General features: G+C 31.9%; 2 protein-coding genes across 2 annotated transcripts; one reads left to right on the forward strand and one right to left on the reverse strand.

Annotated features, from left to right (window-relative positions):
- Positions 1-168: 168 nt before the first annotated feature.
- On the reverse strand, positions 169-4,810 carry LOC125072948 (TBC1 domain family member 7). The gene is made up of 6 exons (XM_047683584.1): positions 4,468-4,810; positions 3,883-4,079; positions 3,341-3,519; positions 2,644-2,739; positions 2,109-2,238; positions 169-1,657 (listed from the first exon to the last, which is right to left on the reverse strand). Exons 1-6 carry the CDS (start codon positions 4,652-4,654, stop codon positions 1,562-1,564), a joined length of 885 nt encoding a protein of 294 aa, XP_047539540.1. The 5' UTR covers positions 4,655-4,810; the 3' UTR covers positions 169-1,561.
- A 322-nt stretch (positions 4,811-5,132) lies between these two features.
- On the forward strand, positions 5,133-15,385 carry LOC125072991. The gene is made up of 17 exons (XM_047683630.1): positions 5,133-7,217; positions 7,354-7,518; positions 7,675-7,954; positions 8,043-8,156; positions 8,290-8,467; positions 8,683-8,821; positions 9,358-9,532; positions 10,154-10,283; positions 10,380-10,471; positions 10,565-10,957; positions 11,160-11,344; positions 11,464-11,620; positions 12,194-12,313; positions 12,504-12,683; positions 12,840-12,971; positions 14,294-14,493; positions 14,806-15,385. The coding sequence occupies exons 1-17, from the start codon at positions 5,133-5,135 to the stop codon at positions 15,280-15,282; spliced, it is 5,202 nt and encodes a 1,733-aa protein (XP_047539586.1). The 3' UTR covers positions 15,283-15,385.
- The last annotated feature ends 3,341 nt before the right edge of the window (positions 15,386-18,726 follow it).

An 18,726-nucleotide genomic window follows, 5' to 3' on the forward strand; every position in this document is an offset into this window, starting at 1 on the left:
ATTTTGGAGAAACTATGTCCCTATACTATGCATTCAATTCTGATATTATACAAATATATTTTTAGACCTGTAAAATGTATATTTAACAATAAGGCGTACCAACTAAATAAATTAAAATTAATTTAACTGACAAAAGGAAAAAAGAGGCAAAGAAAACTATTACGCTGCTTGTTTCAAATATTTTAATAGTATTACAATGCATCATTCAACAGACGCGCTAAATTTCTTGTGTAAAAATATTATTATATTCAAAATGTTAATGCCATAACGTTATAGTAATTTTCTGCGTTAGACATTGTAACCACGACTTATACTAGATATAGCTTGCTGATCATACAAAATATGTTTTGCCTTAGAGCGGTCCCTCACAGGTATCACTCGCGAATTATTTAAAAATCGGCGAAATGTACACTTTAATGTGTGTTCTTCTCTAGTGTAATTCTACAAATTGAATCATTGCAGGACAATTCTACTAACATATAACGGTTATGATAGTGTCCCGTTCCGATTCAACTTCAAGCTAATACAAATAAAACTCAGCTTCACCGTCACTGAAGGCCAATTCTATTTATTAATATAGATCTCGATTCACCTGCTGAACGGCAACGATAACGTTCCGACTCGATTGCGATAAAGTGACAATTTGTTAGTAGAATTGCCCAGGTTGCTCAATGTAATGCCTCGAATCTGAACTGTTACGAAACAAGTGAAATCTCCTAGTGAGGGACTGCCCTTAACACTGAATATTAATACAATTTCACTACTACAAATTATTATTTTGTATATTTAATAAAGCATTATTCACAATTGTCCATATAATATCACTTTTTTATATAAAACATAGCTTATAATACAGCTACACTCAAGCCATTTTTTAAATCAAATACATTTCATTTTTTTTTTCTAAAGAATATGTTAAATTTTACATAATAATTATAACTATTAAAGTAGTTCTATATAGCTTACAGGACCAACATATTGCTCACATATACCTTCTATATTGCTGATGTGAAAATTAAAAGAATGCTTGTCAAATTAATGATTTTGATTGGTTTATGCAAATATATCATATATCATCCTTCTTGGAGCATAGTATTCTATTCTATATTAAATCACACAGATAATAAAATTAATGATATAAAAGATCACTTAGATCAACATTTGTTGTTCACAAAGGATATATTAGTACAATTTTAAGTGATTCGCGTGATTGATAAAAAGTAACAACTGAGTTTTATGGTGGTTTCTTCTGTTATATGTTCAAATCCAGTGGTCGGCTAGCTTACAATTTTATTGCTTACATAAATTTAGTATGTATCTAGCACTGCCATTAAAATAGTAATAATATATACATATTCCTTATCCACCTAACCGTAACACTCGCTACAATGCATTAGTTAATAGTCCAAGAGAGCATAATAGAACTTGTGCCGTTAACATTAATTACTAATGAGCTTTAGAGGTTTTATCAAACAAATTTTAATAATTTGGTAGGTTGAGTGGCTGTCGGCACTGTCAAATGTTTTCTTCTAATGAGGCGAACTCATTAGAAGGTCATACATCATTTCTTCGCAAGCTGATCATTCTGTGGTTGAGCGTAGTATTGCCATAATTCAATGGCTTTATTCGCTACCACCTCTTCACATTGTTCAGGTATCTGGAAAAAATGATCACGATAAAATTTATAATTACTTTTTCTAATTTATAAAAATGTCCGTTTTAGTATTATTTGATATAAATCATCTAGTCTTCGGATATAAAGGAATACTTCCACTATTTGGCAAACAAGATACATTTGATTTTATTTATATTTCATTAGAATTTAACAAGATTTATGGTAATAATCAGAAAAGCTTGATTTTACACACAATTTTTTTTTATCATACTTATTAATACTAAGACATAAAATCTTTAATAATGTAGAATGTCCGCCTTTTTACCCAAATGTCTGGCCAAACTGGCTGGTTTGTCCAGCTATTGTTGTCCAGGTTTGGCGACCTGGGAACCCTAGCTCCAAACCATCTCCTCAAAGGGAGGGGTCCTTAGCCCAGTAGTGGGACACTTACAGCCTGTTACGTAACAATAATATAAGTTAAAAAGATACATACCTCTGATACACACTTAAGTACTTCATCACCGTTTCTGGCTTTAAGTATATTTCTTCTTAAAGTTATAACTAGTGTCACAGCCACAAAGGACAGGATCTTTGGTGCCCCACTACAGATTTTATCCCATATCCTAAAAATAAAATAATTCCAATTTTTTATTTATTTATTTCAGAATGGCAGACCAGCCAATGGATATATTGTTAGTAAGTGGCAAGTAAATATTAGTACATACACAGTAGCCAACCAACTGCCAACCATTTGATCCAAGACAATTTGGTCTGTAATAACAATGATTTACTCAACAATTTAACTGGGACACAGGAATACACAGTATTCATGTTTGGTGCAGATCAGACCCAGAGAGAGAGAGGGAATTATGATGTATAATCATATCTTCACTTATTTTTGATTTGTTTAGTAATTGAATAAAAAATAATACCATAAATTATTGAGTCTGATTTTGTTCCAATAATCAAGTTCCAACCATCTTAATAAATAAAAAATCTGACTTATTATATAATTGTTAACAACTTACTTTGTAAGTGATGTGTCGTCTAATACTCCAGCAAAACAGCAATTGAACCATTTTGTCAAAGGTAAAACGTCTAGTGCTTTCTTCTCGACAAGATGGCTAAAACATACATTGATATTATTAATATATCTTCTTGTTGTATATATATATTCTTATTAATCATAGTATAAATAGAAATATTTTTTGCGATCAGTCTAAAACCCTAACTGTTCAGGGTGCTTATTTCTATTGACGGAGAGAATATAAAAATATATGATTTATATATTCCATCCGATTTACTAATACACTATAGACAGTTCTTGCTTAATTAATCATTAATTATAAAACAACATTTCAGTAATTAGCTATATTAATTTTACTTCCTAAATTATGATAGCAAACCATTTAACATTCAAAACACAATTTATTCGAAAATCAAATTGAATTTAGTAATTTATTTTTCATTTATTAAAAATGAGATGCTCTAAGTAAACTAATATTACCTAAAAGAATAGACAAAAGCCAATTAAAATGATAAATTTTCGTTGACTCATGAGTCAATAGTATGTCCAAAGCATCAAAATATCTCCCCAAAAGTAAACCGAAGCCTGTGTGACAGGTGATTGTACAATCTTTTTTTTATTTTGGCAGAAAGATAATTCATGGACTGTTTTGAATTGAATATGTTGGTATAAATAACATTATTACTTAGACTGATTACTTATATAGTTCTCCATCTTCTTTTTCGAGCATGCTTTGAAAGGCTTCCTTCAATTTTGGTAATTCTTTTTGCATGTTACGAACTATCTCCGTCAGCATCTTACTTAGCCAATAGACGTCCACCTCATCATCGTAAAGCTGGAGTAATGTGTTGGCTATTGGTATAAATGTGTCGGCCGACTGTAATATAAAACAGACTAAATACATTAATAAATTACATTGCTAAAATAAATTTTCTAACATGGATTGTTTTCTTTATATAAGAAGACCGATTCGTATTCATGAACAACATAATTTTACAAGGAATTAATATTCTTATTACAATATCTCCACTTCAAATAAGCATTAAATCCATCATCCATGTTCATGCTAAAACTATTAATTAAAATTTTATTAAAGTTCTATATTAATTCTTTAAGTAGTTTTTAAATTTATCTGTAAGTAACTAATAACACTTATTTCTTACTTACAAGATTACTACAATTTCATTAAAACATTTCATGGAAAGCAGCATAAAATTAAGGGAGAGTTCGAAATACTAACATTATAATTGGTTTCTGGGAATTTAGGTGGTTTCCGTTCTTCATTTTCAAGTAGCCACATAGCTAGAAGAATCTCACTGCGAGGGGCTTTCATATCAACTAGTTCTAACATTTCCACTGCGTACAGCATATGGTTATATTGGTCTGTGCGTTGCTCTGCTACAAATTGGTGTGAATCTGCATAAACTGGGAGAATATCTGTGAAATATAACATGATATTTTATATATATTTTTTAATAAAACAATAAAATAAACATCAATCTTAAAAATTTAAATTATTTTGTTTTATTCTTCTTAACTGATTTGATTTATTTAAAGTATTTTTTTTATATAAGAAACAAAAACACTTTTTTAAAACAATCATTGTTTGTGTAATATATGTGCAATAAAATTGTTATTTATAAAGTGCATTTCCAATAAATGTATTTTCTGTGTTTGCAATGAGAAAAACAAGATTACAAAATGTATCAATTAGCATTTAACAAGTTTACAATTTTTTTTTTTTGTATAGGCACAGCTTGTATAGGCGCAGGTAGTAAATAATATTTTAACTACCTTCGTTTTATTGTAATTAGTACTTACTAACCGAGTAACACTTTCCATACCAAATTCCTATAAGCAGCAGGAACAGTAAAACGTAGACAGAATTGTTTAAGCTTAACCCTGTCCCAGGGCTTCTCTTTCATAAGTATTTCCAAAGATTTCTTCTCCTCTACACCGCGGCAGCCAACTTTTTCATAATAAGACGATCGAAAGTTTCTTTCGTCTGCCATTTCCTCGACGTAAAGTGAGGCGATCAGAAGGAACGCTTATTGAAAGACATTAATAGAATAAAACAGTTAATTCAATCACTATTACCAATTAATAACTTTATACTTTGTATTAATAATAAACCCTCGCCGAGTCGTTGGTGACAAATATTTAGCTTGAGAATTTGACGTTTGGTAAGCACAGATTAAAATTGGCATGTTAATGTCATACACCTCAATTAAAGAATATTTTTAAAATTGTACATATAAGATTTCTTTTAGGTTCTCCTAAAAAGAAATGAATTTTTCGAGTTAATTTAAATTATTTATTTTATTCTTGCAAAAGAAACAAAACATGAAAGATAATTTTATAAATATACAAGACTATATTCTATTTTCGAATATTGGCATAATAAATGAACTATTTGCGTATCCATAGCAATAGTAACAAGTTTTAGTAAACTTGATTTTACGATACGGACTACATTATTAGATAAAAAAAATGGAAACAACTGATTTAAAGGTAGGGGATTCTGACTATATAGCAACAAAGACAGCTGAGCTCAAGGAATTCTTTAAAGATGCAAAATTCCCTAAATCTGTTATTGATAAAGCTATTGAAAATGAACTTAAACCATTAATTCAAGGCGTTAATGTAGATAGACCTTATATAGCTGCTTCAGCATCAGGAACTGTGAAGTCAGAGTATGAGGTCATGACAGGACAACCGTTTACTAACGTCGAAGATCATAGTAAGCCATTAACCTCGGAACAAATAAAAGAATTGGTGAAAGATAGCCCAATCATAGCAGAAAAAGCCCGTCAGATTCAAATTGTAATTAATCATGACTCTCTTAATAATGACATTGCGGTTCCATTAGATCAGGTCAATATATCAAAGTACGATGATATTCAATCAGAACTCGACTCATCAGTTGGTGATGCTGCCAAACAGAATACAATCAAATACAGAAATATGCAGGTCTTGATGAATGCTGCAGCCGCTTATAGATCTAAAAGTCAAATATTCAAAACACAGACTATTAACGAAGAAAATATATCTAATGATTCTGAATCAAACGATGAAAGAGAGTTTGACGCTATAGATAAAGTTGTGACAGAATGTACCAATAAGTCTTACGAAACAAGATATCAAGAAACCAAGGAAATGTTGCAGCAATTGGCTGACAAGCACGAAGACCCCAATGAAATAAATAAAAGTGAAAGATATCCCCGTAAGCTGCAAATAGAGGAAAATAAAATTTTGAAGGAATCGTCATATTGTTTAGTGCGTGGTCCGAAAATAGACTCTTCCTTAGAAGGAATCAAAGAAAGTTATGCTATTAATGATGCTTTAAATATACCTATGAAGGATAATCCAATCAAACTTGACCTTAGTGGCGAATTCAAAAATAAAATAGATTCTGAACGACCGGTATGCATTGATAAAAGTAATGCAGAGGATTGCAGCCCGAAAAATTTTGAACTAAAACTTAAAGCAACTGAAAAAGTTCTTAACGATATAAATTGTATTTTAAGTAAAGATGAGCATTATAGTAACGAAAATAATCGCGACGAAACTAAATCCTTAAGCTGTAGCTTTAAACAAACAGATTCAGTACTATCACTTCAAAATAATAGTTGTAATTCAAGGCAGGCAAACAATCATAGAGTAAAATTTGATGAAAACATGGAAAGATCTTTACACAATACACTGGAGAATATTTTTGAAATCGGTAAGAATGAAAACGCTGAAAACAATGAGCTTGAATTTAGGGAGATGAAAAATCTTGCTCGTAATATTGTTGAAGGTGCTGAAAATCTAAACACACTTATTAAAGAAGATATAACTAATAAATTAAACAGCATGAATGAGTTATTAAACGGTGTTAACGAAGCTTTAGAAAATTCTAGAAAATCTAATCTCGCTTACCAGAAATTAAAAGAAGGGAATGAGATTGATAGAAAACATAGAGCAATTACTGAAAATGATACGCAAGAGATCGTAAATAATATTGAGAATGAACCTAAATCTTCTTCTCATTTAGAAATAAATGACATTCACAATGCAATAAATAAGTTAAATGATGAAATAAAATGTCACGAAAGTAGAATTAATACAAGTAAGGCAAATTATGAAAGTAGAAATAAAGAATGTAAGGACTTCCTCAAAGACCTAGACGAGGTCCTACAAAAATCACATAGTATTTTGCACCCAAAATCAACCAATTTTAATGGAGGTAATTCTGATAAAATGGAAAGTAAGTGTCTATTGCAAATAGACGAAAGTGATAAAGTAGATGAAAGTATTAATTGTGATGTCGTAAAAAGAGACGTAGGACACAAAGATCTAGAAAAGAACAGAAAGATTGACAGACTTTTATATGACATAAAAGATAAAATGAAAGACAATAAGGAAGTTTTACGTCTTGCTAATAATTTATTGAGACGGGAAGAGAACAAAAAAAATAGTACAAATCAAAGCGTATCAGTTGTGGAAACAGATGATAAAGCCAAAGGAGATTACGTAAGAAAAGATGAATTATTACACAAAAACGACAGCGACAAAGACGACAAAATATTGGAAGTGCCACCTCTAGATAAAGAGTTAATAGGTACATAAGATATTTTTTTTTAAATAGACAGGCCACTCTTAGTAAATTATTGTTGTTAATGAATTGTTCTTTCTAGATAAAAATGAAGAAGAAGATAAAAAACAGCAGGAAAAGAATGAAAAGCAAAGACAGTTTCAGTCAAAGATTGATAAAGAATTAGAAGAACAAGATAGAGGACCTCGAATGACAAAAGAACTTATTAAAAATCTTTGCAAGCAACACAAATTGTACAGCACTCCTTATCTTAACGATATACTTTACTTACACTTTAAGGTAAACGTTTTACAACAGTACACGCAGGGCTTATCCATTTACTAGTTGTCAAACCAGTAAATACCTATGATTACATAATGCATAAACTAAATATATGGATATTGTTTGTGTTAAGATGTTTCAGAATGAGTTAACATTTAATATTAAATATTTTAGGGATTTCCAAGAATAGAGAATTTAGAAGAATACACTGGTTTGAAATGCATATTTTTAGAAAATAATGGTATTCAAAAAATTGAAGGCTTAGATACGCTCTCTGAACTGAAATGTCTCTATCTACACTATAATATAGTGAGGAAGATTGAAAATCTAAATGGCTGTCCTAAGCTAAATACATTGAATTTAGACCATAATTTCGTAACGAAAATTGAAAATTTGGACGTTGTTCCCGATCTACAAACGCTGAGTATTAGTCATAACATGTTGAGCAGTATCGGTGAGAAATATTATATGAATGAAGATTCCATGCGAGAAAAACATATTTGCCTTATTAGTATTTTTGGTCTAATTCTGTTATTTTTCAGATGATTTGAATGATTTGCGATTTTGCAAGAACCTATCAGTTTTAGATTTATCCTACAATCGTTTGGAGGATCCGATAATCGTCGATGTGTTAGCTGATATGGCGGTATTAAAAGGTAATAATGAATCAAAATTGTTCAGAAGGCAAACTTCAGCTAAATATATTATTTACATGTTCAATATTTTAAGTGTATATTTAATTAAAAGGGTTGAAAACAATCGCTTGCTTTTATTAAAAATGCGTTTCAGTGTTGGTGTTGACTGGAAATCCGGTGGTGCGCAATATCCCTGCGTATCGCAAGACGCTAACACTCCGGCTGTTGGAGCTGCTCAACCTGGACAATCGTCCCGTGTTTCCGCGTGACCGGGCCTGTGCTGAGGCGTGGCGCCGCGGTGGCGTTCAGGAGGAAGTCGCAGAAAGGCGCCGGTACTTGTCTTTCATCTATTTTGTCAACGATCAGAGTGAATGAGAACATAGTGTTATTGGCAGCTTCCTATTTTTTTCAAATATTCTATGGAAGGTATTTCAGATGTCTCTTTGTCACCAGTTATAGTTCAATTATTATTATAACAGTTATAATGATATTTAATATCTCTCATATCACCCATTTCGAACTATTTATACGAAACGATTATTAATAGGTGGATAGCAAAAGATCAAGAGAAGGTTATGCAGAGCGTACGTTATTTGATCAAGATGCGCGACGAAAACAAGGCTAAGCGAGAAGCTCGAGAACTTCTCGAGCAAGAGAAAACGAGTCTTCTGGCAATAGAGAATAAGGTGAAATCAATGAGACAGTTTTAAAATTATTTCAAATATATAAGAATATGTGTAATTTTATTTAGTGATGTTATTTAAGAAAGAACAATAATATACACACCATAACTACATTTACTACCGTACTGTTACTTTCATTGGAAATGGTCACCGGTCTCTCAAAAAGATCCGCATAAAAAAGTGGATAGCGTATGCGACCTACGTGGAATCTGTTGTATAAGAAAACTTCATATCCTGAAGAGGGCTTATTTATACCACAACGCGTACTTGTATTTCGGAAGATTTTGGGTATTTTGAGGCCAGTGTTCGTGCTGTGATATTTTTTAGACTTGCGGCAGATAGTGAATTTAGACTTAACACGATTACTCGAAAGGTTTCTCATTGAGTATACAAAAAGAGATAGTAAGGGTTGATGTAGTAACAAATACAGAAACTTTTAGAAGACGGTTCGATTTTATTTTCCATTTCATACTTTACTAGTTTAGTTCGAATGTTTTAATTCCGTTTTCAATACGTAAATATAATATTTTACTGTTCAGGATAATGAAATTGATTCAAAAGAAAACATTGATGGAATTAAAGTTAACGAAATAAATACAGAAGAAAAGGACGTTAAATCAAATTCTGACGTCATTGAAGATACGCTGACAGATTCTGAAACTGATGACACTACGAGTGAAAGTGACTCCAGCGACAGTGACAAAGATTCAAAAGGTAAAATTGTATTTATTTTTACATTAGATTAGCAGCCTGTAAATTTCCCACTGCTGGACTAAAGGCTACTCAAATATTTCATCTACATATTAAAAAAAATTATATATTCATAAAATTAAATTAAATTTTAAATCTTTTATTCCCGCATAAATTATATCAGTCATTTTGATGACGTCAGATTGTTAAAAACAGAAGTCGTATATGTACGACCGGTACTCATTCAACGTTAACAGCTATAAATATTTGGTGTGTTTTGGGAAAATAATGAATTACAATCGCTATCATTGGAGTGTAATGTACAAATACTAGTATTCAAACTCCAGAAAAGTGTATCAAAGTGGCAGATGATATTGGAATGACAGTTTTTGCGTTGCTGATGCCACACCATGCTGGCTCGTGGAGGTCACGTGATATACAGACTGAAAATTACGATTTTTAATTTTAATATAATAAATTAATAATGCGCTTATATGATTCAATATCAAAATGTTTAAGTATATTTCTACATATATTTTACTTTTTATTAAATTTCATAATTATTCTATTGATTCAAAAAAGGGTACATAATTAAGTAATAACTAATGAGACACATTTAGATATATAAATTAATTTAAATTTTAGATCCAGAAACTAGTAAAATTGAATGGTCACAAATCGATCAAGGCAAGCGATTAGTCCAGGAGCTGAAGGAGGAACAAAGTTGTGAAGATCAGTGGACTGGGTTCAATATAGGCCCTAATTCTGGCGATAGGTATGTTTTCTTAATAGGACGCTGAAAAGGAATCATTATTAGACCTACTTACTTCCTTGAGTCGAAGTATTAATATATATTTTTTTAAACATTCAGAAACACTTCTACTGATTTAAACGCTATAAGTAATTTGCTATTTAATCAAACGCCACATGTGGAAAGGAAAGGAACCTCTGAGATAATAAAAGGTAAATCTTTCAGCTACAATTCGTTCAGATTTGTTATTTGCTATGTATTAATTATAATAAAGTTTATTAAAATAAATGCCTTTAATGTTACAGAAAGCATTGAACAATCCAAGCAGAAAACTAAAAGTGACGAAAATCTACTAAAGACTAAAGAATCAGTTGAAACAAATGAAAGAAAGCCTCTGATTGAAATAATCGAAGAATATAATAAAAGATCTCAAGAAAGTGAAAGAAATAAAGGGCTTAATAAAGTTACAATAAAAGAAGTAAAAACTGACAGTACCGGAGATCAAGACTGGAAAGAGAAATTGAGTAATAAAAAAATATTAATTACAGAAGTTAATAATGATAATATGGCAGAGGTAAAAACAGATGATATCAATCATGGTAACGTTAAAGAAGCAGACCGAGGAAGTGATAACGAAGTCAGTCTGCCCCATGCAAGTCAACAACAAATTACTGAAATAACTACTACTAGTGAACTAGGTGAGTTTTACCATTTTTTTTCAAATATCTTTCATTATTAATCATGTGCTAAAATGCATGCTGTATGCATTCATTTTAAATCATTGATTGAACCTAAAGAGGTTTTTCTGAATGATTGTATTTTTAGTTGTACAACGTAAGGTCTTTTGTAGTGTATTAATTTTCATTGAATATGTTGTTTTTAATTATAATATATATAAAGGTACAAGTGACAGTGACGGTGTAGCTTTCCTAAAATACATGCATCGAATGAATTCAAAAGCTAGTGACGATAACCTGGATTTGGAACCAAGTGCTGAAGATTTAGAAATATTCGAAGAACTTGAAAAGGAACAGGTGGAAAGAGAGGCTAGGATTGCACGAGGAGAACCTGCCGTTGATCCAATGGTAGCTATAATTTGTATTTCTATCGCAAATTGTCAAATTCCTTCGACTGATAGTTTTGGTACATTTATTTACTCTAAGAGCTTTCTTAGGCTAAAATCATTATTTCCTTAAAAAATTAGAAGCTGTACGATGAGAAGATAATGCAAGAGTTCCACAAGGGGCAAGAACCAACACCCGCTCATGCACTCGAAGAGAAGAATTTCGTGACAAAATACGATCACTGCAATGCTTTCGACAGGGTCGCTCTCAGTCAGCTCACATGTGGCAAACCACCAGGTAAGTCAGACTGTTGGAAGCTAATGATGCAGTGTCTAGTAATATATAATATTATATTATGATGACATAGTCAAAGAAAAAATACGCTCATTGAGGAAAAAACATGACACGTTACACAATGTATCTTTAAATTATTTCATCATTAACTTGGCAACAGAATTTTATGCCAGCCCACTGGGTGTTGTCGTATGGTATAAAGGGTAAGTGAGATACAAGGGCTATATTCTAATTCCCAATGTTTGTAACGTATTGGTAATGAAAAGATAGTTAGTATATCTAATAACGCCAATGTCTGTGGGCGGTGCGGTGTAACCATATACCACCCTACTACCAATTTTATCAAAAAACCCACAATGCTTTATTTGTATTAAGACATTTTAAAAATGATGAATATTGTATTAAAGTAGTAATCGGGGAGAGTCCGAATACATGTAATTCTTCAAATGTATGTAGTTATTTGCTTGGTATTTATTATTGGTTTTCTAAAAATTAAGCGGTTACTTAAATATTTGTTTTATTATATTTTTAAACGAAACATTTAATGCATAACGCTAGAGTAAACCTATATTTTAGATAATAGCAAAGTTAAGATAACTCATATACCAGGAGCTGTGCTATACCAAAATATTGAGAAACAGTTACCAGTTCCAGAACTACAATATGACATTGGCGATGAAGTAATAGAGTCTGGTCGTAAGAAACTGTCATTTTATATTTTGTATAATTATATAGCTGAAATAATGTATATAAATTTTTCACTGTAGATACAACACGTATGTGATGTTTTAAATAAAGATCGCCCCCCTGTGTGTACTCATGTACATGTGGTATTTGTAAAATAGTTGTAAAATACAAAATTACAATAATAAACCTTACACCCTAGCTTCATCGGCTGACACTGAATCAGTATATATATCAAATGAATCAGATGCAATTAGCTCTGAAAGCGATATATTAGAATCACCTAAGTCAAGAAATAAACAATTTGTACAAAAAAATCTTAGAGGTTATAAAACAAAAGATAATAATTGTGACGTAGATGGTGAAGCAGATCAACTCAATGGTAATTATTAGAAATATATCATATTAGTTGTGTTACTCATTTTTTTTGATTAGATACCAATTTAGAAATCCAATTTGGGCGCCATCACAAATATTGGGCGTACAATTTCAATAACAACGTAATTTATTTTGATGATTAATATTTGTTTCAATGCAGATGAAAATTCACGAAGAGGTGATGAGTGTCATTCCACTTATGAAACATTAGGTAATATGGATAGTGATGAAGCCAAACAGTCGATTATTGACGCGATTAATTCTTATGAAGACAACAGATTCCCATCGCAAGGTATATTTAATTGGAATTGCTATATCGTTTTAATCGTCATCTTAATTTTGTCACCAAAAAGCAATTCTTAAATTTAGATAAATGTTAACGAAATTAAGTCAAACTATAAGTTCAATAAAATTGACCTAAACTAATAAAAGGTCCTTAAATGTTTGGGAACAAAGTCAAAGTCAAAGTCAAAAATCTTTATTCAATATAGAAGTGTTTGCACTTGCTTATTGATTGTCAAAAATCTACCACCGGTTCGGAATTTAGCACCTCGGACCTGAGAAGAACCGGCGAAAGAAACTCAGCGGGATATATTTTTTTTATTTTTTTTAACCATTTTCCATGTAGGTACAATGATAAGTATATTTTAGTTGTTTGAAACAGCCTGGAGGCGATCATTTCATTCCCAAGGTGTGCAGTCAACTAAAAAGTCATTAGTGTTGTAATATCCTTTAGCACACAAACGCTCTTTAACGACTCTTTTGAATTTTATAATTGAATAATTTTGAACGTTTTCTGGGATCCTGTTGTAAAAACGTATACATTGCCCCAAAAAAGAGTTACTAACCCTGTGTAATCGGGTACTTGGAGTAACAAGTTTATTCTTGTTCCTAGTGTTAATAGAATGTACGTCACAATTTCTGGGAAAATCTTTTATGTTTTTGCGTACATACATAACATTATCAAAAACAAATTGAGAAGCGACAGTCATTATTTTAATTTCTTTAAATTTACCTCTTAACGAATCTTTTGGGACCAGGTTATAAATTGCACGAATAGCCCTCTTCTGCAGTACAAAAATAGTATGAATGTCAGCTGCATTACCCCAGAGTAGGATGCCATACGACATTACACTATGGAAATAACTGAAGTACACAAGGCGTGCCGTATCCACATCAGTCAAAAGTCTAATTTTTTTTACCGCATAGGCTGCAGAGCTAAGTCTATTCGCCAATTTATTTATATGGGGGCCCCATTGGAGCTTAGAGTCTATTGTCATACCAAGGAACTCTGTTGATTCTAAAACATCTAATGCTTCCCCGTTTAAACGTACACTCGTTTTGACACTTGCATTGGGAGTAGTGAATTTAATACATTTAGTCTTTTTACTATTTAACATTAAATTATTAACACTAAACCAATTTACTATTTCAGAGAGTATTGTTCACATCGTCATATATCGAAAAATGTCTTTTTATTTTAAAAATTAAAGAAGTATCATCAGCAAACAATACTATCTCGAGTTTATCACCTAGGAGATGTGGCAGGTCATTTATATAAACAAGGAAGAGAAATGGTCCAAGAATTGATCCTTGAGGGAGTTTTGTTTTCAGGTGTTAATTATTCTGATATGGCACAAAACGCACGCATAGAAGACTCTGTGGCTACAGAAATTCTAAAGAAAACAATAAAATATGAGGAACAAGAAATGTATAAGCAGTTGGACGTAGTGACGTCGTACGCTAGTAGAGTCGATAATAGCACGAATGCTATAATTGAAAAAATATCTGACGAGTTGGAAAATGAGTACACTGTAAGCTATCAAAATATTTGAAATATTTTCTTACTACTGATCGTCATCATCATCACATAGCAAAAATATATTTAGGCAGACTTTTTTAGCTGGGCGCTTGTCTAGCCCTAGGTTACGTTAGTTCCAGCCAACATAGCGTTGTTAGTGCTAGGACCATAGAAAAATATATCCTCAGTCAGTATTTTATGACACGTATATCTTGCTTGGGTTGGTTCTATTTTTACTCCTACACAAACCAAATGGCTTCGATTTCTCACAGTCCGATCCAAATCAAACGTTTAATAAAGTAGTAACATGATTTTTGTCTTTCAGTTGCCAGAAGTGTCGCGTATACTTGAAACTCATATAGAAGAAGAGGAAATACACCAGCGTACTTTAAAATATGTCAATTATATTCCATCGCCGACTGAATCCTTAGCCGATGATAATGAAAATACTTTAGTGCTGAGTCAAGATATTTCATTAGAAGACACATTGACGGAAGAAAATGAACAAGGAAAGGCGTCAGAAGCGAACGATTCAGGTATCTGTAACGAGTCTATGGATACAGAGAAAGTTAATGATGAAATAAAACATCAAATTAAACATACTGATAATATCGAAGTAAGTAATGACGAGATGAAATCGGAACTGAGTGAAACGCAAATGGTTGACGTGTCAGCTGACGATGAGATATTCGTAGACTGCGAAGACGATGTCAATGATTTGGCGGAAAAAGTAAAGAAATGTGACCCAGTTGAAAACTATTCGTTGGAAATGAAATTGGCACTTGGACTTAGTAAGGATTAATGTATTGTATTAGCTGTGAAGGTCGTTTATTTTTGGCAATTTAATTTTGTTTGCTTTAATGGGTTAATTTATTTGTTTAATAATTATGTCACGATGTTCACGTTTGTTAGTTATGCACGAATTTAAATAAATAATATTTACAATAAATCCTTGTATTTCTTATTTTAACTTTTAATAAGCAGTGCAGTTGAGACACCGCAGTTCCTCATGCCCACTCCTTTCCCACTAGACTCTCTTACTGGTATAAAACTTTACTTGTAGCACACGAACCGTCACTTCCATTCGACCCCTTAAGGGGTGATTTAAAGTAACCTATGTCCTCCCCTGGGCGAACTCCATACCAAATTTTATCTAAATCAGTTCAGCGATTTAAGCGTGAAGAGGTGACTGACAGAGTTACTTTCGCATGTATAATGTTAGCACAGATAACACATCATTAACATATATTTTGTCGGCCTGATACAAATATACTTGTTGAAGCATTACATTTTTTTTATAACAGTAAATTGATGTCCTGTAAAAAAGTTATATAAGAATTTGATCTATACAGAATAACGTGTAATAACCTGAAAAACCCCATGTTTTTAAAAATAAAAGGTGCAACAGGTTACTAGTTTTATAAGCGAAGAAATATTCTAATGCAAATGAAATTTCGCAATTAAAATATCCAGGATCAGTTACTTTTCTGGTAAGTGATACGTAATCATTATACCCTGTTCAAGCTTGATCTTTTTGACGGACGGGCTAGTGATGAGAAACAGAGAATATAACATATATAACAGTCGATGGAACGATGGAATGCGTAATTCAAATTAGAATTCAATTTTTTTTTAACTTATTTTGCTAAAAAGAGTTATACTAGCTAAAGAGACCCCAACCACTAGCCAAAGAGACTCCAACCAAAAGGACCCCCGTTCGTAACCATAACTTAACAATGATCTTTAATAAGGATTTTTGTAATCGATATTTGTAGCAGTTACTGCCTGTTATTCGCGTCCCTACCGTCCGACCTTTACGACCGTCCGAAATTTACGTCTGTCAAAAAGATCAAGCTTTCTTGTACAGTTACCACTAAATAGGTAACATTGTATCATTTCAGTAGTTCGGGATGGCAAAATAAAATTATGTTGTACCATGATGTTTCAATCTCTCTCTATATTTTTACAATCCCCAATCATCCAATTGTTTTTTTTTATGACAGCTCAATCACTTTTAAAATAAGAAATAGTGTTACATGCCAGTTTTAAATGTTATAAAATAATATCAACTAAAGTTGTACAAATTATTGATCAATTAATTACAATAATAATTGTAATAATATGTAATAATAATAATAATGTGACATTATTAATGATATTATTAATTATGATATCCTATGACGTAGCACCGTATTGGAGGCTAGGGCTAGTCTCGTAACAATTGTTTACCCTACTAGGTGGATGGGTCTTTCTTAACCTATTGCTAAATACGCTACATTTGAATAATGAAATTAGTTCTGGCATATACACAGCACTACTATAGACTTTTCTCTTTTTTTTAACAAAGGTAATCTTTGTTATTCAGAAGAGATGGCACCCACTGATTTGAAATAAATTTTGAAAGTTGATGCCAACGGTTTCATTAAATACGTGTTTCTGTGTCCGTTACGAGAACTTATTATCTGTCAATTCTATAAAATCTATCAAGTACGAAATGTGTTTCCCCATTTTTGAGTAAATCAATTATTTTTATAATATATTTGTGCACAGGCGAGGCAATCTCTTGTTTGATTTTTTGGAATATAAACAGCGCGCGTATTTATTTATATAAATGGACGTTGATGATGACCGTGAAAGTTGGTCTCAAGAATGTGTGCCTCGTTAGTGACTAGGTATATGACCGCAGATCCAAAAGTTCTGGGTTCAAACCCTAGATTAGAGCAATAAAAACTGAAACTGTCCATGTACATAATGATATGTGTATTTTTATGGGGATCTTTTTTATATTATCTACTTAGCTGTAACACAAAATTCTGTATTAATTTGTTCATCTATTTAGTTTTAATTGTACTCATTTTAAAATAGACATAAAAGAACAAGAACATTTTTAAAATATCCAAAGTTGGGACTTATCACTTAGAGTGATCTCTTCCAGGCAACCTCTCAGGATTAATGCAGGACATAAATCTGACAACTACAAACACAGACGAAAAAACGCCCGCGAGTTTTGTTCCAACGCACGCGACATTGACGAAATAATCTGTGCACTTTCGGCACAAGTAATAGCCACAAAAAAAGTGCTATGTTCCAAAACAACATATAGAGAAAAAAAGGTAAATAAAACACGACAAAATTATAACAAACTATTATATTTATAATCAATTTAAAAATACATTATTGCACCTAATTTACATGTCGGATAACAAATATCTGTTATAAAAATATTTCTATTACATCTGTAACAATAACATATATATTTACATCTTAAACATGTTTGTATAAAAATAAATTACCGTCTAATTAAATTAAAGATTTACCTTATAGATGTAGTTGTAAAAAAAAAAACTAAACTATTAGCCTGTTGTTGCACTGCTGGGCTGAGGCCTCCTCTCCATTAAGACGATTTGAAGTTAACTCCACATTGTTCTAATGCGGTTCGACCGCCACGTGCAACCTTCACGATGTTTCCCTTCCCCGCCGAGCTCGATGTGATTTATAAATTAAGCACGGTAGTGTCCGGTAGTGTCCGGTTTGTAACGGAACCACCGGGACCTGCCATTTTCTTCCAAAGAGATTTTTGTCCACGTGTTATTTTGTTTTCCGTGAACGCATGGCCCGTGGACATCTGCTTTTATATAAAATATAAAAATAAATAGTCCTTTTATAAGCAAACTTGCGCGATCCAGCGCTGGTTGTAACTTACACGTGGTCCAAGTGGTGTCTATAAAGCTATAACCACACCTGTGCAACCAAACTACTTCGTAGTTTATTTCTAATCAGGGATGTTATCCATAACCAAAACTATCGAATATCCGAAATAAAAATCTACGTGAAAACATAAACGAGTCTGATATTATTATTTTTTGCTAATGTACCTTATACCAAAATTAAAAGCCTACGATTTTCACTTTCAAAATAATCTTATAAGCGTAACTGAAACGATGCGAAACAACCGGATAATCGGGTTTCTGAAACCGGTTAAACATTATTCATATATTCCTTTAGTACGACACAACTTAGACGTAGCATCGGCAAAATTCGTAAAACCGATCACATCCAAATTAAGTGCTTCTTCAAAGTCATCAATCTTTATCTATTTGTTATGCGAAAATGATCTTTATACAAACGTAATAATTTATAATTCCGTATAACCAAATACATTCGCCAAATTGACGATTAATTCTTTTTTTTTCATTTCCATGCTACATTTAAATTGTGTCGTACTATACCCACTTACAATTCCAAA

Source organism: Vanessa atalanta, chromosome 23 (assembly GCF_905147765.1).
Source record: "Vanessa atalanta chromosome 23, ilVanAtal1.2, whole genome shotgun sequence".
Classification (NCBI taxonomy): domain Eukaryota; kingdom Metazoa; phylum Arthropoda; class Insecta; order Lepidoptera; family Nymphalidae; genus Vanessa; species Vanessa atalanta.